Genomic DNA, 25,328 nt, shown 5'->3' on the forward strand with positions numbered 1-25,328 from the left:
AGAGTTAGAACTACAACTCCCGGCGAACCATGGTGTTTTTGACTGCATGACCTTCCGGGGCCCTCCTTCCCGCCCCGGCCATTGTTGCTGGTTAGCGGAGAGCAGGAGGGAATGAGTGAGACCGAGGACTGTGGGAACCAGACGTGCCCCGGGAGTCCCAGGTAGGAGGCGCAGTCTGCCGGACTGTCCTCTCCACATAATGGCGCAGATAATGAATGAGTGCAGCTCTGGAGGAGTGCTGCGCCCTGTTCCGGCTGGCGGTGTCGGTGCTGCGCTCACACAGCGCCTCCTCTCTGGATGACCGAACCTGTCCGGCCAGACGCACACAACCTTTTGCATGGGCGCTGTGTAATGCGTCAGGTGCCCAGGGGAGGCGCTGCAGGGACACTATAGCGCCAACATATACAGCAGCACTGTACAATAAGCGGAGGCGTGTGCAGGCAATAAAGACATGACAGAGTACCACACAGCTCAGCAGTTCCAGGAGGAGTGAGGTCCTGCTGGCAGCTTACAGTCTATAAGGACATGGGGGCACTACACAGCTCAGCAGTTCCAGGGGGAGTGAGGCCCTGCTGGCAGCTCAGTCTATAAGGACATGGGGGCACTACACAGCTCAGCAGTTCCAGGAGCAGTGAGGCCCTGCTGGCAGCTCAGTCTATAAGGACATGGGGGCACTACACAGCTCAGCAGTTCCAGGAGCAGTGAGGCCCTGCTGGCAGCTCAGTCTATAAGGACATGGGGGCACTACACAGCTCAGCAGTTCCAGGAGCAGTGAGGCCCTGCTGGCAGCTCAGTCTATAAGGACATGGGGGCACTACACAGCTCAGCAGTTCCAGGAGGAGTGAGGCCTTGCTGGCAGCTCAGTCTATAAGGACATGGGGGCACTACACAGCTCAGCAGTTCCAGGAGCAGTGAGGCCCTGCTGGCAGCTCAGTCTATAAGGACATGGGGGCACTACACAGCTCAGCAGTTCCAGGAGCAGTGAGGCCCTGCTGACAGCTCAGTCTATAAGGACATGGGGGCACTACACAGCTCAGCAGTTCCAGGAGCAGTGAGGCCCTGCTGGCAGCTCAGTCTATAAGGACATGGGGGCACTACACAGCTCAGCAGTTCCAGGAGCAGTGAGGCCCTGCTGGCAGCTCAGTCTATAAGGACATGGGGGCACTACACAGCTCAGCAGTTCCAGGAGCAGTGAGGCCCTGCTGACAGCTCAGTCTATAAGGACATGGGGGCACTACACAGCTCAGCAGTTCCAGGAGGAGTGAGGCCTTGCTGGCAGCTCAGTCTATAAGGACATGGGGGCACTACACAGCTCAGCAGTTCCAGGGGGAGTGAGGCCCTGCTGACAGCTCAGTCTATAAGGACATGGGGGCACTACACAGCTCAGTCTATAAGGACGTGCACTACACGGCTCCGTGCTCACAGGCTGCCATAGTCCTCATCAGTGCAGATTCTGCTGACACAGATGATGCTCCGCTGAGAACTATGATTTTTGTTTTGCTCTTCGCAAAAGCTTATTCTATTGGATGAAGTGTTCTGCCTGTTGGTCAGGTCATCAGCAGCCGGTTTACAGGTTTACACGGTCGGATAATAGTGACACAAGCGGTTTTCACACTTGTTCCCCATGATTTAGTGTAAATGCTGCTGAAGGTCCACATACACCTGCAGATAATCCGTGATGACCAATGGGATCGTATCTTTTACAGCGAGCAATATTAAGTACTGCCATAATCTAATCTCTCTTCTAATATATTTTAATTAAAAACTCCCTACCGCTCCCCCTCTGCGCTCTGCTTTTATTACTGCTTCCTCTTTGGTGCATCGGTTGAGAACCCCCCGTGCATGCTGCGATAATCAAACAAGATGTCATCAGTGGGCAGCCTCTGCCTTCTCCCTGAAACAGAGCATCATAACATCAGTTTCAAGGACAGGACTAGTCCCTGGTCTGAGCTTGGATCAATTCTGATGTCTGCTGAGTAGATTCTTGTCACTGAGCAATATGCCGTGACAGGGTGCTCCCTCGCCGGCCCTGATCAGATGTGATGGGTCGGCACTGTTAGCGCGTGTTGTAAGGAGACTACCCAGCATGCAGGAAAAGCAGAGACCAGCGCTGCCCCCGCAAGTGACTTCACTTACAGGGACGGTGCTGGTCTCTGCTGTTCCTGCAATCTGGGTATTCTTACAACACTCACTGACAGTGCTCTTTCTTGCCAGCTTGACTCTTCCCATTGAGGGAGCGCACTGTCAGGGCATGTTGCACAGTGACAAGAATCTACTGAGTATATGTCATAAATGACAACCGACATGTCCACAAAGTATAAAAACACCATGAGGCCGATTCATCAAAGCTTTTACTTTAGAAAGCTGAGTTGCTCCAGTTTGAAGCAGCTCTGCCGAAATGGTTGGAGCTGGGGAGGGGACAGGACGTGGCTGCGCCCACCTTCAGAGTCATTAAAAAAATGTTTGGGTTTCTCTCCAGAAATTTTCCTTTGTCCTCTGACTGGAGTAGTGTTTCTGGCAAGGTGCTTGGAGTCACGCCACAGAGTAGATGCACCAAATTTGTTAGGTAGTATATGTCTCTTAATGGATATCTTTCACCGCATATGACCTATTTAAACTATTAATATGGGCATTCAGATCATAGACTGCTGAAAAATGTCCTCCCTGTGTGTCTCATATCAAATGTCTTGTCTTGATAAATAATCTTTTATGACTTTATATAAATGACCTCTTCCAGGCTCGGGTGAGGGTGTTGCCTGGAAGATACCTTGCAGGCTCTGGAGGCAGAGTTGTGTCAGATATCAGGAGAGCACAGAGCGGCCATTACACATCACATTGGTAACTTCCCCTTCATGTATAATAAGCTCTGGAGGCAGAGTCCTCTCCAGGCACCATCTGCCCTATAGCCTGGAAGAGGTCACTCATATATAAAGTGAAATAAGATGATTTCTCTGTTACAACACATCTGATATGATTTGAGACACACAGGGAGGATATTTTTCAGCATTCTATAACCTATTAATAGTTTAGATAGGTCGCATATGGAGATAAATTCCTTTTAATGAATTTGATGCTTTGTTTTCCATTTAGCCCTTCATTAGGACTGGTGTGCACATTGGTAGTAAATCAGCCCCAATGAATTAGTGTTTTTTTCACAAAGTACATTTTAAATAATAGATGTTGCAATAAAATTTGGTGAATTTTACAAACCCCCTTAAACATTCTTTTTCCTGGACATTTTCTAAAACCTGATATGGCATGTGCACCAGAAAACTTTTAAGTGCCTGTTTAACCAGGGACAAGGCCTCAGTAAAGAATGCGATCTGTAGTAGATTGTTCGGTGCACGTACGGTGGCAGCACCAGTCCTGTTTTCACAGATGATGCGCCGCAGAGAACAATGGAATTTTTTTTACCCTGCGTGAAAAGCATATTTGACCCAATGAACAAGCATCTTACTCATTCATTGGGTTATCGGCATGTTTAGACTGCAGGATTATCATGAAATGAGCATTCTTAACACTGGTTCATGAGTATCTTGCAGTGTAAATGCAGCTTAATTAACACTGATATTAATTGTTCGAATGACGAAAAATAATGCCATATATAGATATAAATGTCCCCGTGGATCAGCATCACACAATCTAGTGACCACCAGCCTCATTTTGTCCGGATTCCCCATGCGCAGTGGTCACTTCAATGAATTCTCCGCCTTTTTCGTGAACGTATTCTCATAAGCTTTGTTTAATGATCGTTAATAACGCAGATTAATATTAATACTTACATCTTTTTTGCAGTATAGAGCAGATGCTGACGTTGTGTCCTGGGAAGACCCCCATCAGCTTACTGCAGGAGTATGGGACTCGGGTAGGAAAGACCCCCGTTTATGACCTACTCAAAGCTGAAGGACAAGCCCATCAACCCAACTTTACGTTTCGTGTATCTGTTGGAGACCTCAATTGCACCGGTCAGTGCCTTTATTGAAGCGAAGCTTGAAATGAAGTTCTATGATGATGCACTAAGGACTATCTTGCCTTGGGGATAAATCATTGTATTTAAAGTCCTCGGTGTGAATGATCACATATTCACAAGAGAGAATTAATGTATGATCATTGAGACACCCACGAATAACAAGAATGGGGGTTCCATTTTCCCCTGCATGAGTGAACTGTGTGACTGCTCTTACAGATGGGGATTAGTGCAGTGGTCCTCCAGGTGTACTCGAGCCTGATCTCCTGTTTCACCAAGATCCCAGCTGTAGTATTCCTGGTAATCATACATGTATCCCCTCAATAAATGATATTTATGGGACAAACACATTAATGGAGCAGGTTACTTTTAATATGTTTATATAAAAAAATTTAACTGGGCTTTGTGCAGCGCTGACATTTATTAACGACTGGCGGTCTTGCAGCACTCGGGACCCCCAAGGTCCTGCAAGCACTGCAATTGGGGTGTAAAGTGATAGCTCGGACAGGTGACATCATTGTCTGTGTGGACAGAAAAATAAAAAAGTTACGGCTCTTAGAAGGAAGAGAAAAGCGATGAACAAATTGAAACTGGCCATGTGGTAATGCGGCTAAAGAGTAAAGAATGATTTTGCTACGCGATATCCTATGATTGTTCATGATGTCTTCTCAGATGACGGTTCTGTCAAGGTTCTCTTGGGTCCTGGCATAGGGGAATCCATAATGCGAAATAATGGATATATTGGCTCTTAATTACTTTTTATGCTCCTTCTCTCCTCAGGTCAAGGACCTAGTAAGAAAGCGGCAAAGCACAGGGCAGCAGAAGTGGCAATCGCCATTCTCAAGAGTGGGGCTATGTTTGCAGCAATTATTGAGGAGAACAGGTGAGGATAGATGGGTTATTCAATACTGCTTAAAAAGGACCTGTCACAGGGTCACATTTGGACGGTATTTGATCTTATTTTATTCTCGCCACTTCACTGAGTACTTCCCCCCCCCCCCCCCCCCTGGTTTTTAAATCCGCCATATTGTTCCAGAGATTTGGGCGCTTTTCTCTATCGCTTCATTGGGGGACACAGGAAACCATGGGTGCATGCTGCTGCCACTAAGATGGTGACATTAATTAAAAAAAAGTTAACTCCACCTCGGCAGATTACACCCACCAACCAGAACAAAGCTAATCCGTTGTGGCTTGGTGTCAGTAGGAGGCAGACATGGTCTGTGTTTCAGACTCGTTTCTACCCTAGGTTTTGTTTTTTCTTCTACTGCTTTCACTTTGTCAGGTTCTGCAAGTGATTGAGAAAGAGTGGAAATGCCACTCTGTCACCCCACTTAGAGACTGAGAGTACAGTGCTGAAAATGTCTCACTGTATCCTCTCTGGTTTATGCATCAGGACCCTAACCCTCTTAACGCATGAAGAGCGTTTGGAGCAACAAGGCGGTCAGTCCTTGCCTTCTATATCCAGCCTGCTCATCCATCATATTGAGTTGTGTGCAAGAAGGGAAGTCTGACCTTATTTCAATGACTCTCCTTCCCGGGGCTCCTGATGGATCGTATATCCTGCGAAGAAGTTGAAAATCATCTTCAGGAACAGGTATTTCAACTCTTCTTGCAGGCACTCGGGCAGTAGGCACGCTGGCTTTCCTGCTCCTTTTCAGTGCAATCCGCGGCAGACCCAGTTAAAAATCTAGGCTCCGGCTTTTCTGAGACCTAGTCACGCCATTAGGCCACGCCTCTTCTATGGTCTACCCAATCAGTCATGCAGTTTCCTGGCCTTCAACTTATCGGCTTTTTCCTTCCTAGCCAATCAGAACCTTTGTGTATTTCCTTGGCTCCACTCCTCTTCTCCTTGCCTCACCACATTTTCGGTGGGTTCTGATCTTGCTCTGCACATTCTGCAGCCTGGTTCCAGCTTCTTTTTCCAAAATTCTTTAGACTCCGGTCTACGGACCCTCCAGTGTCCACGACCCCATTGGCTCTGTTGCTCTCATATTAAGATAGTGACCCTCCTTAGTAGATCCCAAAACTGAAATTTTTCCAACTGTTTTTCTCCATGTTTAAGCTCAAGGAGAATTGCTTCCGTCATTCCCCTACTCTAGTCAAGCATTTTGCTTGCTTTTGTGTAAGAGAGTTTCCTTCAGGTCAGTCTACAGTACTCTGTTCCAATTGCAGTCTTCACCCAACACAGTCCTCCCGAGTTGTCTGCAGCTCTTAGTCTGTCGTTGACCTAACCAAGGTATCTTGGACCATGGGTAAAGTTATAGAATGTATGCCTGATCAATCAGCTGGTACTGTCTTCATCTCGCACAAGAGGTCCAAAAAGCAGACACGAATGAGCTCCTCTTGGTTTCCTTCTACCTCCTTCAGGATGGCCTTCATCTTTCCTCTTCTAAAACTCAGGCAGTTCTGGAATCGGACCTCTGGTCTATGTTGGTCTGTTACCTCGACTCTGACCAGACCGCCAAACTTCGAGACATGGTGGTCAGTCTGATTCTAGCTGTTAATCAGACTTTAAATGTCGGGGACTGGGGGGGGGGGGGGGGTGGAGAGACCATTTGCTCTTGGAGCAATTGGTATCTATAAGAGGGTCAAGCCGCCTCCCCAGGTCTTCTCCACTCACAAGGAGTTTGATTAGGTATTTTCTAAGGAGTGGGAACATCCAGGCAAATGTTTCCAGAGATGGAGACTCGCAGACATTATGTACCCCTATCTCTCCAACCTCCTCAAAACCTGTACTGAGGTGAGGAAAGCGCTATGCTCCCTCAACCCAAGTCCAAACGCCCACCTCACAGAAAGCGAACTGTTCAGTTTTGCTCCATTCATCAATTTTCCTCCAGAGGGGCTTCCAATCGACAAGTCTCTGGCACCGCAAGAGAAATCAAAAACATATATGTGACATGCACAAGTGTGAACAAGTCAGTTAGACAATGCCCACACCACCCAATGGCTGAACCACAACAAGAAAGCACAAAATGACAAATTTGCAAAAATACTCTGCAGTAAAAAACATGCCAGTAATCAGCAAGTGCTGTATAACAGGGTATTTAGTCGATACGTTTTTTGCAAAAAAAATATACCAAGCTGCTTCACCACGTCACGGTAACCCTTCACGAAGCAGTCCCTATCTAATGTATTTAAAACCTGAACGCGTGAACAGTGTCTAAATGAACAGGATACAGACAGGCGCTTCCCAGTATATGGGCTTGTGGTGAAAGACAGCTCATTTATGTGCACGTCACACAGGAGAGGGGTGGGGTCTCCCAAACCATGCTGAGCACCGCAAGAGAAGCAAAGACCTTCTTTCAAACCATCACCAACTTGGCAACCACTCATGAAGCAAAGCAAATCCTCCAAAACCAGATCTAACAGATTCTCTTCTGCGTGATGGGGTGCTCCCTCCTAGGAATCCACTAGGAGTAGGAGGCAGTCTCCTTCTTTTCCATGATATGTGGCTCTCTGCATTCGACGGCGCCGGGATCAGAGAAGTTGTCTTCTCCATCTACAAAATAGAATTTTCCTCCCTCCCTTGATAACGTTTCAACAAATCGTCTCCCCAAAGGAACCTCTCCTTGGCCATCACATCTCTCCCCCAGTCTGGCGTTAACACTCCCGTTCCTCCACAGGAGTGCTGAAGAATAGGTTTTTATTCAAACATCTTCTTGTTCCCAAAAAAGGTTGGTACCGTCCCTGCCATCATCCATCATTTATTTCCACCTGAGGAAGTTCTCTGTTCAGTGGACATTCAGGATGCCTACCTTCACATACCCATCTTTCTAGGCCACTAGAGATTCATTTGCTTCGCAGTCCAAGAGTCTCATTTTTAGTTTGCGGCTCTATCCTTCAGTTTAGCCACTGCTCTACGGTCTTTATGAAGATCACAGCAGCAGCCATGACCATCATGTGAACCAGGGGGATATTGGTTAGCTCTTACCTGGACAACCTGCTGATGAAGGCTCAATTATTTCCATCATGTTGTGGAATTCTACAATCATTCTGAACACAGTATCTCCGCTTGGATGGATCATCAACAGGTTGAAGTCGTCTCTGATCCTGGCTCAGCATCTAGTCTTTCTGTTCGATGTTGCACAATCAAGAGTTTTTCTCCCTGAAGGAAAGATCTCTTCTCTTCCTCACAGGATTCGGTGTCTCAGACGTCTTTCTCTATGTTCTCTTCAAATCTGCGTGAGCGTGCTGAGCAAGGTGGTAGCTGCAATAGAAGTGATCTGCTTTCCGCAGTTACACAGCAGACTTATACAGCTTGCCCTTGTGTCTCCTTGGGACGGTCCTCTCCTTGGACTGACTAATACTCCTTCATCTGCGAGTCAAACAGTCCTTGGCCTGGTGATCTTATTCTTCACGGGAGATCCTTTCTACAGATTCCCTGGGAGGCAGTGACTACTGACACCAGTCTCCTTGATTGGGGAGCAGTATTCCATAAAATCACATTTCAGGGTTGCTAGAAGGCTTAGGAAACCTCACTTCCCATCAACATTCTGGAACTCTGAGCAATGCATCTGTCTCTCTTCCATTGGCAGGATATTTTGTCAGGCAGCTTGGTACGTGTCCAATCCAATAAGACCACGGCCAATCACCAAGGTGTAATTCAAAGCCTGTCTGTCATGGCAGAGGTATCTCTTATCCTGTCATGGGTGGAACAAATTGTGGCTGCGATTTCAGCAGTACACATTCCCAGAGTGGACATATGGGCTGCCAGATTGCCAAGCGGAGAAGGACTGTTCATGGAGGAGTGGTCTCAGAGTCTGACCAGTCTTCGACCAGATCTACCTACATTAGGGCATTCCTGACCGACTTGATGGCATCCATAAAGAACAACAAAGTCCCTTAATTCATATCCAGATCCTGCAATTGTCTACTTGTCGAAGCTGATGCCCTTGTATTCTCCTGGTCCCAGTTTCCTTCCATATCTATTTTCCCCCCACCACATCTGATCCCCAAGCTGATCAATAAGATACAGGTGAAAGGCGTGCCAGTCATCCTCGTAACTCTGGACTGGTCCAGAGGATCTTTGTATGCAAAGGTAGTCTTCTTGCAGATGCCCTGTGGCAACTTCCAGATTGTCCAGACCTGCTTTTCTGGGGTCCTCTTTTCCACCAGAACTCACAATATATCAATTTAATGGCATGGCTGTTGAAGCCACAGTGCTTCCAAACCATGAGTAAGGCAAGAAAGAACTCTTCCTCTTATCATACATGGAAGGCCTTCTGTTGTGAATTCTCTTGAGTCGGGGCTCCCTCTGGTTACTGTGGGTAGTGGAGATGGCTGGATTGACAGAGGTCTGCCATTTGACAATGATTGGAAATCTGGGGTTACTGATTGGGAGTATTTAAGTGAGCAGGCTTCCCTTAATTGTTGCTGGTGATTAGTTCTTCCTGTGCAACTTGAGGTCAGCTGAAAAATGCAGGATCAGGCAGGAGACAGCAAAGTTGTTCATTTGCTAATCCTTTGCTTCTGATCTGGTTTTGCCTCTTTCTGCTTTGCTGTGCGGGTTCAGCGTGCTCCCTGCTGGGGCTGTACTGGACCCCACTCCATATGTTACAGCTTGCGTCAGTTTGTTCAGTCCCCTGTTATTAGTCTCTTTTGCTTTGCTGCCACTTTACTCCAGAATGCTGATATAGTGGGGGAGAGGTCGTGAGACCTCAGTGTTTTTTGTACGTCAGACGTGTTGAATTTTTTTGGGTTTTTGCGTGATTGCAGACAGTGTCTTTCCTTTCCTTTCTAGACAGTTTGGGCCCCATCATTTGCTCCAGTGCTTTTTTTGCACCGGTACGGCGTACCGGAAAATCTGAAGGTGCTGCCGCACACCTTAAAATAATAAAGCATTCATTCTTACCCTCCGTCGCTCTGTCACCGCTGCCGTCCTCTAGTTCCTGCTTGTACCCGGCTACGACCGGTGTCTGCAATTTGCTAAATGACCAACCTTTCTGGTTTCCTGGTGGCCTAGCCTATTCCTGCCATCCTCCTCGGTGACCTGTTCATAACAGCCTTCTTTCCAAGGCTGTGGAGTAGGAGTCGGTGTCAAACCACTATAGGTCTCCCGTGGATTCTTGGGACCGCATCTTGGTTCACTCTCCGGATAACACTTTTTATCCAAGCACGCTCGCTCTTCACTAGCCCTCATCCCTAAGGGTCAGAAGTCTTCCCGCCTCTAAGGCTACTATTGCACGTTGGATTCTCTCTGCTATTCTGGAATCCTCTCGTGCAAATTAGAGCGCGCCCACTCGGGGTTATGGCTCACTCCACCCATGCAGTGGGGGCTTCCTGGGCTGTTTGTCATAGGGCCTCTGTTTTGCAAACCTGTTACCTTTTCTACTTACTTTTTCCAAGTTCTACAGAGTGCTCACCTATGCCTCAGCAAATGTGAACCTGGGTAGAATGGTTTTACAAGCAGCAGTGACCCGGGTCTGATCTGAGAAATGTGCCTGTTCTTCCCTTTTTTTTTTTTTTTTTTTTTTTTTTTTTTTTTTTTTGGGGGGGGGGTTTCTTTTCCCACCCTTGTGACAGCTTTGGTATGTGCCATGGTTTCCTGTGTCCCCCAATGAAGCGGTAGGGAAAAGATTTTAGGTACTCACTGTAAAATCTGAGTCTTCGTTGGTGGACATACTACGCACCCTTCTTCGTGCCTCTATTGGGCCAGTATGTGGTTTATTTTCTGTTGATTCCCCTTCTGCTGTCTCACTAGCTGATTCGCTTGGTTCCAGTTTGTGGGTATAACCAGCTGAGGAGGTGTTAACTTTTTGCCTAGTGTTAGACTCCTAGTATCAGCAGCATACACCAGTGGTTCCTGTGTCCCCCAATGAAGGCTCAGAGAAGTATTTTACGGTGACTACCCAAATTCTTCTTTTTATTTAGTACTAACTTTTATGGTGTTTACCAATGGGGCATGGCTCATGGGATTCTCTGGGATGTGTCGTTAGGGTTTTGTGCACATGTTGCGGATTAGCCTGCAGATTTTTCTGCAGAGAATCCGCATCTCTTGGCAGAAAACGCAGGGTAAAATGCATGCTGTTTTCCAGCGGAATTGATGCGGATTCTAGTGCGTTTTTGCTGTAAACTTTCTCCCTTGTGGAGAGATTGGAAGAGTTTTTTTTTTTATTTTATGTGCCAGAATGGAAACTGCAGCTGCGGATAGGCAAAAAGAATTGACATGCTGCGGAAAATAAAATGCTGCGATTCTGTCCAGAATTTTCCGCAGCATGTGCACAACGTTTTTGAATTTCCCATCCATTAACATTGTGTGCACAACACCCTGCGGATTTGAGGCAATTCTGCGCGTCCATAAACACTGCGGAAACGCATCAAAATCCGCAACGTGTGCACATACCCTTAGGCTGCTCTGTGTTTTTACCCTGTGAGCAACGTCCTCCTGGTAAAGACCTCCGCCTCCTCCTTTCTATTTTTTTCCTCTACTTACCAGAAAAACTGATCACACTTGGACCATAATAATTGGTCTGTTTTCCTCATACATGAGACGTCTGAAAGAGGTCTTACTCTAAGGGGTCTTCTAAAGTGCGTTGGATGGCCCATCCAGCACGCCTTGTATTGTGCCAGGTGACTGTATTGGATCCACAGGCTCAAAGCTGCTTCACTGAAAAATGGGACTGAAGGAAACGTTGGCTGTCAGGATGGGAAAATGTTCATATGTGCTCTAGTTGTAGTAACCCATTAGGGCATATTTGTTAGTGCTTTTTAAAAGATGGATTTTTCTTCTGATATTTTGTAAAACAAATTAATAAATCTGTGTTATATGTATGTGGCCACATCTCTACCTCTGTGTTTATAGCAGTCTATAGTTCGGTGAGTGCAATGATTTTTTTTTTTTTAGGCTTCAATATTATCGGCAGCACATCACCCCATGTAAACAGGAGATGTGTTGCCGAGAATGACATTCTGTGGGCACAGAGCATTGGTTGTGGTGAACGGCTTCAGTTTTTTGTTATGATTGAAGCCACGTTTTTATCAGTAATGCCTTAGGGTATGTGCACATGTTGCGGATTCGTCTGTGGATTTTTCCGCGGGGAATCTTCAGAATCCGCGGGTCAAAATGCCTGCGGTTTACCTGCTGATTTCGCCTGCGTTTTGACACTTGCGGATTCCTATAATGGAATGGGTGTAAAACCGCTGCGGAATCCGCACAAAGAATTGACATGCTGTTGAAAATAAACTGCTGAGTGTCCGTGCGGAATTTTCCGCAGCATGTGCACAGCGGTTTTTGTTTTCCATAGGATAACATGGTACTGTACATCCCTTGGAAAACTGCTGCGGATCCGCAGGGCCAAATCCGCTGCTTATCCGCAGACAAATCCGCAACGTGTGCACATACCCTTATTGTTAGTTGCTAATTATGACACTAGAAAATGTTGGACTCACTGGTATGTATGTATCTGTGTATCATCTGTAGTACCACGTTCACGGAGGAACCACCCAAAGAAATAATACTAAAGACAGAGACGTCGCCACCTCCACCTATATCAAGGTAAACCATTCCCAAGAAGAAGTGAGCAGTGACGGCTCTCATCCTTCAGACAGTGGAACTAACCACAATGTGACTTTTGCTTTTGTGTATTTTTTTCAAATTTGTCTTTCCAATGTTTAGTGGGTAAATCAAGGATAATAATTACTACCTGAGCATTAAAAGTCAATATTGTCCCTTTTAAAGATCCTTGCCATCTGACTTGGGATAAGAAGCCAAACCAGAAACTCCATTTTCGGGCACGTCTTTTGTGCTCCTCATCATTGCAAAGCAGGAGAACTGATGTGGATGGATAAGCGGCCTCCTTATGCTCACTTGGCTTTTTTCATAAGGAGAAACTTTACAAATTATAACCCCTACCACTGACCTCTCATCCAGCCAAACCCCTTCTCCTGCTTTTCACTGATTTAGGGCAAACACCTTCGAAACACGTGTCCACATGTGGAGTGTCTGTTTTGTTTTTTTTCTAACCTACGTAATGTGGCAATGCTCATTAAAGGGTCGATATTGACTTTTAGGCTGTGTGCACACGTAGCGATTTTTAAGCGTTTTTGCCGCGATTTTCGGCGCAAAAACGCTTAAAAATCGTGTACAGAACGCCCCCCATGCATTCCTATGGCATTCCGCACATGCTGTGCTAATGCTGCCCTTTTTTCCGCGGCGGAATCGCATCGCGGAAAAAAATCGCAGCATGCTCATTCTTTGTGCGGAATCGCAAAGAATTGCCGCGATTCCGCACCCATAGGAATGCATGAGAATCGCTGACTTCCCGCATGTGGCTATGCCCACCATGCGGGAAGTTAAGCGTCTCATGTGCGGTTGGTACCCACGGTGTGGAGGAGAGGAGACTGTCCTCCAGGCCCTGGGTACCATACCTCTGTAAAAAAAGAATAAATAAAAAATCGGGGTATATTTACCTTCCGGCGTCCCGCGATGCATTCCCGGCCTAAGCGTTCCCAGTAATGCCTTGTGGCAAGGTCCTGTGATGACGTAGTCTCGCGTGACTCTAGCGGTCTCGCGAGATCGCTATAGCAACGCGAGACTACCTCATCACAGGTCTCGCAAGGCATTACTGGGAACGCTGAGGCCCGGGAATGCAGCGCGGGACGCCGGAAGGTAAATATACCCCGATTATTTATTTATTTATTTATTTTTTTTTTTTTTTTGCATTTTAACATCCTATCTTTTACTATTGATGCCGCATAGGCGGCCTCAATAGTAAAAACCTGCTCACACTTGTCAAACACTATGTTTGACGAGTGTGACCAACCTGTCAATCACTTTCCAAGCGATGCTTCAAATCGCTTGGAAAGTGCTTGAATATCGCATGCGGAAATCGCGCAGAAAAAACCGCGCGATTTCTGGGAAGGAGTCCGGTTTTTAGTAAGCGTTTTAAAACGCTACGTGTGCACATAGCCTTAGGATTGCTACCTCCAATGGGTGTCACTGGAGTTCCTTTCCTCTGAGAAGCTATTTGCATCATTTAAAAGGGAAAAAAAAATCAATAAATTGATAACTGGGTGGTGCTAGTTGTGGGCGTGTCACTACATAGTCTGGCAGTGTCCAACCAGTGTCTGTGTAGGGACATACCTCTTTGATAAGGTGAATGGTAACACCCAGTTGTCAATCTATTCATAAATATTTATTAGCTAAACAGTGACACCCACAATGCATAGTTATAGGAAAAGAGAGCCTAGAATTGACCCTAAATACATTGACTTACTTTTTAAGGCGGCCTCTCCTCGGTGCACACTCACAGCTGAAACCCAATGCGGTGAGACATTGTGTGGTTGGGCTTTCAACCATTGTAATATCCTGATTGGATAATGAGAGATGAGAGGTCATTGTGCAGGGAGGGGGACAGGGTGAGCTGTGACACATTGTGAATGGTGAATCCTATGTAATAATGCCTTTGGTGACATTAAGATGACTGTTGTAAATGATCTGTACAGCACAGGAAGGGTCAGCTTATTAGATATGAAAATTGTTGGATTTCAGATTTTATTTTAAAGGGAATCTGTCACCCTTTTTTTTCGACTATGAGCTGCCGTCACTGACATCAGGGGCTTATCTACAGCATTCTGTAATGCTGTAGATAAGCCCCCGATGTAACCTGAAAGATAAGAGTTATATTATACTCACCGGGGGGCGGTCCAGTCTTGGTCCAATGGTTGTTGCTGTCTGGCGCCTCCCATCTTCTAACGGTGACGTCCTCTTCTTTCCTGTCGTGGCTCAGGGGCACTGCTCTGCCCTGTTGAGGGCAGAGCAGAATACTGCAGTGTGCAGGCGCCGGACCTCTCCCAGCGCCTGCGCACTGCAGGACTCTGCTCTGCCCTCAACAGGGCAGAACAGTGTGCCTGCGCCGGAGCCACGACAGGAAGGGAAGAAGAGGACGTCATCGTATGAAGATGGGAGGCACCGGACCGGCCGGCGACACCCTCCGGACCGAACGCCGGGGTGAGTATAATCTAATTTTTTTTCTTATCTTTCAGGTTACATCGGGGGCTTATCTACAGCATTACAGAATGCTGTAGATAAGCCCCTGATGTCAGTGGCGGCAGCTCATAGTCGAAAAAAAGGGTGACAGATTCCCTTTAGCTATAGCTTAGTGAAATGTAAAGTGTAAAAAAAAAAAACATTGAATGTAAAATTTTGATGTAACTACAGTAGGTTTTTGGTCATTTTCTGATGCCACATTCCTTTTAATGTCTTTGTTTAGGAATCCCAGCATTGACATGAAGCCGCCTTTGTCTGCACAGCAGTCGGATGGGAATCCCGTGGGGGCCCTACAGGTAAATCCTCTCCTGCCTTAATTGTGATAAATTGTTCCTTTTGTTACATCTTTTTTGGTTTGTTAGGAGCTGGTGGTGCAGAAAGGCTGGAGGCTTCCTGAGTACACAGTAACCCAGGAGTCCGGACCGGCACACAGGAAAGAGTTCACCATGACCTGCCGGGTGGAGCGGTTTCTAGAGATTGGTACGTAATCTCCGCACCAGGGAGACATGATCGGCTTAATAAAGGTTGGAAGGAGGCATCTGAAAACATATACTTTTTTGCAGTTCACAGAGCTTGTGTTCTAGTGAAGCTCTAACCTCTCGGCACACTGCATATGTGTATTACGCTATATGCAAATTGCATCTTCAGATAGGAAAATTATTTGAACTCTATAGCGCCACCTGTTGGAAGCAGCAATCCTACAAGTCAATATCGACCCCTTAATGAGTCTTGAAATGAGACTTGGGTTAGAAGCCAAATCAGAATCTCAATTTGCAAACACTGTGTTTTGGGGTATTGCCCATCATCAGTGCATTAGTTTGAGAACTGATTTGGCTAGGAGAGAGGCATTGGACTGAGGTCTAAGGGGTAACATTTCTCCTTGTGAACAGTGACATACCGGCTCTGGCATTTCAAGCTAAGGAAGCTTATTCGCTGTGTAATGCTCTGCTTTGAAATTAAGGCTGAATTCACACGTGGCGTTTTTTTCGCGTTTCCACGGCGGTTTTAACCGCGCGATTTTGCCGCAAAAAATAAGCATCCCATGCATTCCTATGGGATTCCGCAATGCTGTGCTAATGCTGCGGTTTTTACCGCGGCGGAATCGCTTCGCGGTAAAAAACGCAGCATGCTCATTAATTTGCAGAATCGCGGCGATCCCGCACCCATAGGAATGCATTGTTCCGCTTACTTCCCGCATGTGGATGTGCACACCATGCGGAAAGTAAGCAGAACAATTGCGGATGGTACCCACGGTCCGGAGGAGAGGAGACTGTCCTCCGGGCTTTGGGTACCATATCCCTGTAAAAAATAGAATTTAAAATAAAAAAATATTGTTATTCTCACCACCTGGCGTCCCGCGCAGCCTTCCCGCCTCTCTCCACGCTCCCGGTCCCAGTAAGCCTTTGCGAAAATGCCCGCGATGACGTCCATTCTCGCGGGATCGCGAAGTCTCGCGGTCATTCGCGAGACGTCATCGCGAATTACCGCGAGACGTCATCGCGAATTACCGCGAGACATCGCGATCCCGTGAGAACGGACGTCATCACTGGCATTTTCGCAAAGGATTACTGGGAACGGATGCGCGGGACGTCGGCAGGTAAGAATAACACTATTTATTTTATTTTTTTTTTTTTTTTTTTTTTTACATTCTATCTTTTACTACTGATGCCGCATAGGCGGCCTCAGTAGTAAAAAGTTGGTCACACTTGTCAAACACTATGTTTGACGAGTGTGACCAACCTGTCAATCGGTTCTCCAAGCGATGCTACAGATCGCTTGGAAAACGCTAGCATTTTGCAAGCTAATTACGCTTACAAAATGCTAGTTTTTCCGCGGGAAAATCGCGGGAATTTAAAATGCGATTTTCCCGCGGAATGAAATTCCGGAATTCTCGCGGTAATTTCCGCGAGAGTTCCGGTACGTGTGCACTTAGCCTTAATGTGCAAATTGCCTCTTCAAAGAGGAAGAGGACTTGAATTCTATAGTGCCACCTTTTGGAAGCCTCAATCCTACAAATCAATATTGACCCTTTGACGAGCCTTGAAATGTGACTTAAGACAAAAGCCAAATCAGAATTTGTTGCAGACACGTTTTTCGGGATATTGCCTCTCATCAGGGCAAAGTATGAGAACTGATTTAGCTAGGTGTATTATGCTAGTCATTTATTATGTTATAAAATTACTGTGTAATGCGATCTGTGCTACTTTTTTTTTGGTTGCATTCACAATTCTTACATCAGGAAGCCATGGTACCAGCAGGGCTGTGGCGTCGGTAAGCCAAACCTCCGACTACTCCATTTCCATGACACCGACTCCATCCAACTCCACGACTCAGACTCCCTCATACATAGCTCATGTTTAAGTGACTGATGTAAAATGGTAACATCAGTCTTTTAATCATTATGATACAATAATCAAGCCATTTAGATAGAACATAATTTATTGGAATAAAACTTTAGAACAAAAAAATTTGCATATTTACAATTTGATATACACTCTGCAGTAAGTGGGGGAAAAAAAGTTTTCAACAAAAATGTACTGAATAACATTTGTGCACTCTATGAACTTGTTCAGAGAAATGGTATCTCCTCCATCAGATCCTCCTTCATAGATGACCAGAAAACTTGCCTAATTATGTAAAGAATGGAGAACAACCTCCCTACACTAACTTGGGTTGGTGGCAAAGCCGTAACCACATGGGCAACATCTCTAACAATTTCAGGGTGTAAAGGAATTGCCTCATGCAGTCAGTTTTGATGAACTGTTGCACTCTTCTACTTCTTGGAGAGCAAGTGAAAAATGTTGCTGAAATATGGATAATCTTTTTTTTTTTTTTTTTTTTTTTTTTTTCCTGCGGCAACGCTTTGCCTGTTCCATTTTGTCTAAATACTTTTCTAAATCAAACTCATCTGATGAGGATGAAGAAACTGCAGCAACAGCACTCGCAGGACCCGAGTCCTCTTGCTCTTGGCCGCCCTGTAACCCACTCATCCTTACTACTACCTCAATCAGAGCTTCTTTTCCTTTAGTAAGCTGTTGATCATCTTGCAATATACGATGACTCGTGTCCACATAAACAGCTGCCAGAATGTTTGTTTTTATTTTCTAATAGCAGTGTCTCTCTCCGTTTCATTGAAGCAGCAATGCCATCTGCGATTAATCCTCCTCTTTGGGGCAGGCAAAACAAGTTCTTCCACTCCTTTATAAAAATGCCAGGAGTTAACTCCTCAGCTTGTAACTTTAGTCACTGTAAATGGGTGATGAAGCAATTCCTTCAATTCAGCCACCTGTGTCCATAGACCTTCATGTAGTGTTACCTGAGGGTTGGCCATATCTACAAGGAATGGTTTCAGCTCAAGCAATCACTCAATCATTAAATAGGTGCTGCCCCACCAAGTTGCTTGATCCACAATTGCCCCTTTTCCAGCACGTCTCTTCAAGATGGAATCAATTTTAGGAATTCTGGAAGCAATAGCCAATTTCCTCACTTTGCTAATCAGAGTTCCAGCATGTCCCTCTTGCAGACTGTCTCTTATTGCCAGCTACAGCGTGTGCACAACACAGTGCATGTGATGAATAGGAAAGAGGTGTGCAGCAGCTTCAACAAGATCATCTAATTGTAAAGAATCATTTTGCTGTTCTTCTGTAGTAATATCTGTTTGTTCCTCCGTTATGGGAACAGGACTGTGGCTTTCCATTTCCAACATACTGAATGTGAAATGTTCTTCTAGCTGCTGTTCACCTTCATTATTCTCATTCATCAGTTTAATTGTACTTATGTTTGAAGCATTATCAGTTACAATAGCAAGAACCTGTTCTCTTTTGAGTTCATAATCTTGCCAAACTTTTTCCAATAAGGTCTGGAGAAACTGGCTGCTGTGATAAGCTTTAGTATCTTTTACTGCAAACATCTTGGTAAAAAAAAATTTGTTGTCACAAACATAATGAACGTTGAATGCAAAATGGTTCACTCTGTGATGTGTACAGGCATCCGTTTTTAAGAAACAAAACGTCTCTTGAGTCTTTTTAAGATCTTCCTTTTTTGTTAAGGGCTTCTTCAATCAATAATTTTCTAATACTTTCTCTTTCCAGAGAAACACCAAGTTTGCGGGCCATTTCTCCATTAAGAGCTGTAAAAGCTGGTCATGTAAATAATAATGGTACACTGTCCTTCACAGCAAGCTCGATGAGCTGTCATTTAAACACATCTGCTGTCATTGTTACAGTAACTTTGTCACTTACAAAATATTATGCCTCTCTCGCTTCATTGGGGGACACGGGTTACCATGGGTGTATGCTGCTGTCGCTAGGAGGCTGACACTATGCAAATAAAGTTAGCTCCTCCCCAGCAGTATACACCTACCAACATGCCCAAACCACCTCAGCTTTTGCTTAGTGTCTGAAGGAGGCGGACCTGGATCTAATGCCAGATCCGGATTATTATTTCTTTACAGGTTTTGTGTGTGTTAATCTTTTCATCTTTATTTTTCAGATACAGCTCGTCTGGTAACAGGGTGCAGATTTCTCACCCTGTTTTCCCACATTTAAGCGACCGAGAGAGCAGTGTGGTGTCACCCACATCGCCTACTCTTGGACCCGCTGGCAGGACTTTCTCCTGTCCCCCGTAAGGGTGTTTCAGGGCGACTCTCGGTGGCCAGTCCTTGCCTATTCCCCTCCTCACCCCTCTCCTCGGAGAGGGCTGAGAGGAAGACGGTGGTCACCGGTGGTGGCCTTCCCCCTTATTCTTAAGGGGTGACAGTCTTCTGCGCCGTCGGGACACGGTGCGGGAAGGAGGATTGTTTTCCCAGGACCCTCTTCCCCAAGGGCTCCTGATGTCATCCTCAGCTATGAAGAGGAGCCGGATTCAAGAGACAGGTAGTAGGCCTCCCTCCCCTGACACCGCTAAGTCCCTGCAGCACCCACCAGTAAGCCATTGCAGCCCCTGCTTCTCTATCCAGATTCAAATTCCGCGCCTTTTTCTTCACATAGCGTGCGCTGTCTGACATTTTTTTCTTACAGCCCTCTTCCTCCGGGCTGTTCTCTGGTTAGGCCACGCCCCCTCCGGCTCTCCCACTATCAGCGGCCCCTTCTCCCCTGCTCGGGCACGCCTCCTGGCCGGCGTCAGCCAATCGGCGCCTTTCATTCTCCAGCGTCGGGCACGTCCCCCTGCCTGTTCCGATGTCTCGACTCTCCCTTTACTCTCATAGCATGGTGGCCACACCCCCTCTGGCGGGCCAGCCTATCAGGACACCGCTTTCGATTTCTCCGGCCGGACACGGCCCCTTCTTTTTGGTTCTCTCGGCCTGTCTGGTCAATTACTAGAGGTGCCTAGGTTGTTAACCCCGTCCTCCATCCTGCTCTTCTCGTGGCTCAGAGTGCACAGCCTCCATCTTGTGCTCCTGCGGCGTCTTTTCTCTCTGGGACCTCAGATACCAGCCTCCTCATCTGTGTTCCGGCGGGGGACTCGGTTACCTGCGCTACTGCTGCTGCATCGCTGGGTGTCTGGTAGGCTCTTCTTTCCTTACCCTGACCGGCTGTTAACTTCCCTCAGCAGTATCACCTCCATAGCGTTCTGCTACAGTATTCACTTAGACTCTACCTATGCCCAATTCTGTAGGGGCCTCTGCCTATATCCCTACGGTAGTCCACTACGCTTGTGCCCGCTGTAAGAGAAAATGGGCTTCAGGCCAGCCGTCCCCTTTCTGCTCGTCCTGCAGTCCTTCCACCATGTTGGCGCCTCAGGAGTCCTCGAACGCCCGGGATGAGAGCACTCCCCCACCTCCTGAGTAGGCCGTTGCCATATCCCAGTCGGTTTCAGGTTTGACCGTTGCCATGTCTCAATCTGTTTCAGACTTCACCAAAATTTCACAGTCCCAGGTACAGGTCCTGGAACGTATGCCACATCTCTCTACTGCCACCAGTGCTCCAAACACCTCTCACGGTGATTCGCACACACCTGACCATGACCTTCACAGGGACAGATCAGGAGACAGGTCTAGGAAGCGGACTCTGTCTAGCTCTTCCTCAGGTTTGGCAGCACCAAGGGTGCCCTTCTCTGCCCGTTCTCCCTCCGCGGAGGCGGATATTGGGTCAGACGTAGCCTCTCTGTCAGAGTTTGACTCTGACGCAGATCACACCTCTAGAATGCAGGACATGGTAGATAGCCTTATTTCGGCTATTGTGCAAATGCTCGACATTAAGGAATAAAATGCTACTGCTCAGGACCAATCTGTTTCTTTCAAACGGGTAAAACGTCCTTCCAAACTTTTTCCCAATCACAACGAGTTTGACATCACTACCTCTAGACACTGGGAAAATCCTGGAAAAAGCTTCCTGGGAAGAAAACATCTGGACATCCTTTACCCCTTTAGTCCTGACCTCGTTAGCAAATAGTCAGAATCTCCTAAGGTGGACTCGCCGGTTTCACGTTTAGTATCTCAAACAGTCCTGTCCATTCCCAATGCGGCATCTCTCAAGGACACTACGGACAGACAGATTGAGGCCTTAGTCAAGTCAGCCTTTGAGGCATCAGGTACTTCCTTTTGCCCTAACGTTGCCTCCTCATGGGTGGCGAAAGCAATATCTGCCTGGGCCAAGATACTCCGTCGAAGCATTGTGGCAGCAGCTCCCCCAGAGGAGCTAGCAGATTTAGCATATCAAATTGCCCATGCTGGTAAATATTTGTTGAACGCCTCCCTGGATGCTGCTGCTTGCTCAGCAAGTGCTAACAGCAACAATATTGCTATTTGCCACATCCTTTGGTTGAAGGCGTGGAACGCAGATACGGCTTCCAAAAAATCTCTCACTGGCCTTCCTTTCCAGGGTGCCAGACTTTTTGGGGCCAAGCTAGACCAGATCATTTCAGATGCCACCGGAGGCAAAAGTACTTCTCTGCCCCCAATCCAGGCCAAGATGCACCTTCAACAGAAAGGGCCCTCAGCCTTTTCGGCCCTTTCGGCCTTTCTCTTCCTCAGGTGGATCCTCTCAACAGGACCGTCCTTCCACTCGGAGAAAGAAGGAAGCCTTCCTTCAAACCTGCCCCTTGCTGGAGGTCTAGGAGCCGCCCCTCTAAGCCCTCCGGTTCTCGCGGCCACAGATTTTCCTCTAAATGACGGGTCACCCCCACCTGGGAATCTTTCCAGGGTGGGAGGCAGGCTTCTTCTTTTCAAGGAAACTTGGTTGGCAGCGGTCGACGCCTGGGTCAGGGAGGTTGTCACATCAGGCTACAAAATAGAATTTTCTTCGGCCCCAAAAGGATGTTTCTTCCTTTCTCGTCCACCAAAACAGCCCTCTCATACCCCAGGGCTTTCCCAGGCTGTCTCGTCTCTCCTAAACTCAGGAGTGATCGTACCCGTTCCTTGGCACGAACGGTTTTCCGGGTTTTACTCAAACCTGTTCGTAGTCCCAAAAAAGGACGGCTCCCTTTGACCTATCTTGGACCTCAAGCAGTTGAATCGTCACCTTCGGGTTCGCCATTTTCGAATGGAGTCCTTGCGCTCAGTGATCGCCTCCATGGAACCGGGGGAATACCTTTGCTCTGTGGACATTCAGGACTCTTACTTGCACGTTCCTGTTTGTGTGCAGCATCAGAAGTTCCTCAGATTTGCCATACAGGAGAGCCATTATCAGTTCACAGCTCTCCCATTCGGTCTGGCGTCCGCCCCCAGAGTCTTCACGAAGATCATGGCGGCGGTCATGGCCATCCTTCGTTCAAAGGGGATTCTTATAATCCCTTATCTCGACGATCTCCTGATCAAGGGTCCATCTTGCCGAGACTGCAATCACAGCCTCCAGATCACTCTGGACACGCTGCATCGCCTCGGCTGGATAGTCAACAAAGAAGTCTACCCTGATCCCAACTCAGCGTCTCATATTTCTGGGCATGGAATTCGACACCAGCCAAGCTCGAGTCTTCCTTCCAAAGAAGAAAATTTCTTCCCTCCGACAGGACATTAAAGCCCTAAAGCGCCCGGTCCCTCTTCCTATTCGGCTCTGCATGAGAGTCCTAGGGAAGATGATTGCTTCCTTCGAAGCAGTGCCGTATGCCCAGTTTCACTCCCGCCCTCTCCAGCTGGCACTCTTGCGTGCTTGGGACAAGTCGACATTCTCCCTGGACCGCCCAGTGCTTCTGCCTCTCAAGGTGAGGCAATCCCTAACCTGGTGGACGTTTCCCATCTCGGTCCTACGCGGGAGATCCTTCCTTCCCATTCGATGGCAGGTCATCACCACCAATGCCTGTCTCCTGGGTTGGGGAGCGTTTTTTCTCCACCTCACGGCGCAGGGCCGCTGGGATGCTCAGGAAGCTCTCCTACCAATCAGTCTCTTGGGAGATCAGGGCAATCTTTCTTGCCCTCATCCGCTGGCAGCCCATCCTTGCGGGGAAGCCGGTCCGCATCCAGTAGGACAACGCCACGGCCGTGGCGTACATAAACCACCAAGGCGGAACTCGCAGCAAGCAGATCATGCTGGAGGTGGCAAAGATTCTGCGTTGGGCGGAAAGCCATGTTCACGCCATATCAGCCGTACACATTCCAGGAGTGGACAACTGGGAAGCCGATTTCCGGAGTCGTCAAGGGCTCGTGTCAGGCGAGTGGGCTCTCAACCCCGACGTCTTTCACCAAATTTGTCTGAGGTGGGGCGTTCCGGACGTCTGCCTCATGGTATCTCGAGCAAACCACATGGTTCCCCAGTACGTAGCCAGTTCTCTGGATCCGATGGCCATCGGTTGCGACGCTCTAGTATTCCCGTGGTCCCAGTTTCGCATGCCTTATCTGTTCCCACCTCTTCCCCTGATCCCAAGAATCGTGAAAAAGATAAAGGCAGAAGGGGTTCTCGTTTTGTTAGTAGCTCCAGATTGGCCACGAAGGGCCTGGTATGCGGAGCTAGTAAACATGCTCTCGGACGTCCCCTGGAGGCTTCCAGACCGTCCGGAATTTCTATCGCAGGGGCCCCTCTTCCACCCGAATTCTCGATCTCTGAATTTAATGGCATGGCCGTTGAGGCCGCGGTCCTGAGAGACGAAGGTTTTTCCCACAAGGTCATCCAGACCATGATTAAGGCAAGGAAACCGGCATCATCTCGCATCTATCACAGATGTTGGAAAGCCTTTTTTCGGTGGTGTGAGGACAAGTGTGTGTGTGTGTGCTTCTTATGACTTTTTCTCTTCCTTCTGTTCTGGGTTTTCTGCAGACGGGTTTCGACTCCGGCCTTTCCCTCAGTACCTTAGAGGGTCAGGTGTCCGCTCTAGCTATCCTCTTCCAAAGAGATCTGGCTTCTTTTCCCCAGGTGAAGACTTTTCTTCAGGGCGTCGCTCACATAGCGCCTCCTTACCAGTCTCCTGTCGATCCATGGGATTTGAATCTTGTTTTAAGCGCTCTTCAGCGTGCGCCTTTCGAGCAGATTCAGGACATTTCTCTTTCCCTCCTCTCGTGGAAGGTTGCCTTCCTAGTCACTATCACTTCTATTCAGAGGGTCTCTGAGTTGGCAGCATTGTCCTGCCATTCCCTTTTCTTGGTTTTGCACCAGGATAAGGTAGTGCTCAGACAGGTTCCGGCCTTTCTGCCTAAGGTGGTCTCTGCTTTTCACATCAATGAGGACATCGCCCTGCCCTCTCTGTGTCCCTTGCCAACTCATCCCTTGGAGAGATCCCTGCACAAGTTGGACTTGGTCAGGGAAATTCGAATCTACCTTGCTAGGACTGCTCCTTTCCATCAGTCCGACTCCCTGTTTGTCATTTCGGATGGTCATCGGAAAGGGTCCCCAGTCTCCAAATCCACCATTGCTCGTTGGATTCGTTCAGCGGTTCTGGAGGCATACCGCGTCCAGGACAAGCAGCCTCCTCCGGGGGTGAGGGCTCACTCTACCAGGGCTGTAGGAGCTTCCTGGGCCGTTTGTCACCAGGCTTCGGCTTTGCAGGTTTGCAAGGCCGCTACCTGGTCGTCACTCCATACCTTCGTGAAATTCTACAAGGTAGATACTCACGCTTCTGATGCACGCTTAGGAAGGAAGATTCTGCAGGAGGCGGTCTCACACTGGCCGACCTAAGTTCCTTTCTCTCAGCATTTCTTTCCCACCCTGGGGACTGCTTTTGGACGTCCCATGGTAACCTGTGTCCCCCAATGCAGCGAGAAAGAAAGGGGGATTTTTTGGTATTTACCGTAAAATCTTTCTTGGAGCCTTCATTGGGAGACACAGCACCCTCAGTGTTGTACCGTGTTGGCTAATGTGTCTTGTTTGGTTGGTACATAGGTTGAGTTCTTACGGTTGAGTTTCTTATAGTAGCTCCTTATACTTCTTTAGCACCAGCTGAGGTGGTTTGAGCCTGTCGGTGGGTGTATACTGCTGGGGAGGAGCTAACTTTTTTCTTATTTGCATA

At 47.5% G+C, this 25,328-nt stretch overlaps 1 protein-coding gene across 1 annotated transcript in view; it reads left to right on the forward strand.

Moving 5' to 3' along the window:
• The first annotated feature begins 4 nt into the window (after positions 1-4).
• The window catches only part of TARBP2 (TARBP2 subunit of RISC loading complex), a 44,854-nt gene continuing 19,530 nt past the window's right edge, over positions 5-25,328 (forward strand). Inside the window, exons 1-6 of the mRNA XM_073546228.1 lie at positions 5-161; positions 3,796-3,965; positions 4,748-4,850; positions 12,387-12,461; positions 15,178-15,250; positions 15,317-15,434. Coding sequence (XP_073402329.1) covers positions 112-161; positions 3,796-3,965; positions 4,748-4,850; positions 12,387-12,461; positions 15,178-15,250; positions 15,317-15,434 — 589 coding nt within the window. The 5' untranslated portion in view covers positions 5-111. The remainder of the gene's footprint in view (positions 162-3,795; positions 3,966-4,747; positions 4,851-12,386; positions 12,462-15,177; positions 15,251-15,316; positions 15,435-25,328) is intronic.

The sequence above is a fragment of the Dendrobates tinctorius genome, unplaced genomic scaffold (genome assembly GCF_039654945.1).
Source record: "Dendrobates tinctorius isolate UK_male_01 unplaced genomic scaffold, ASM3965494v1 ptg000145l, whole genome shotgun sequence".
In the NCBI taxonomy this organism is placed as follows: Eukaryota; Metazoa; Chordata; class Amphibia; order Anura; family Dendrobatidae; genus Dendrobates; species Dendrobates tinctorius.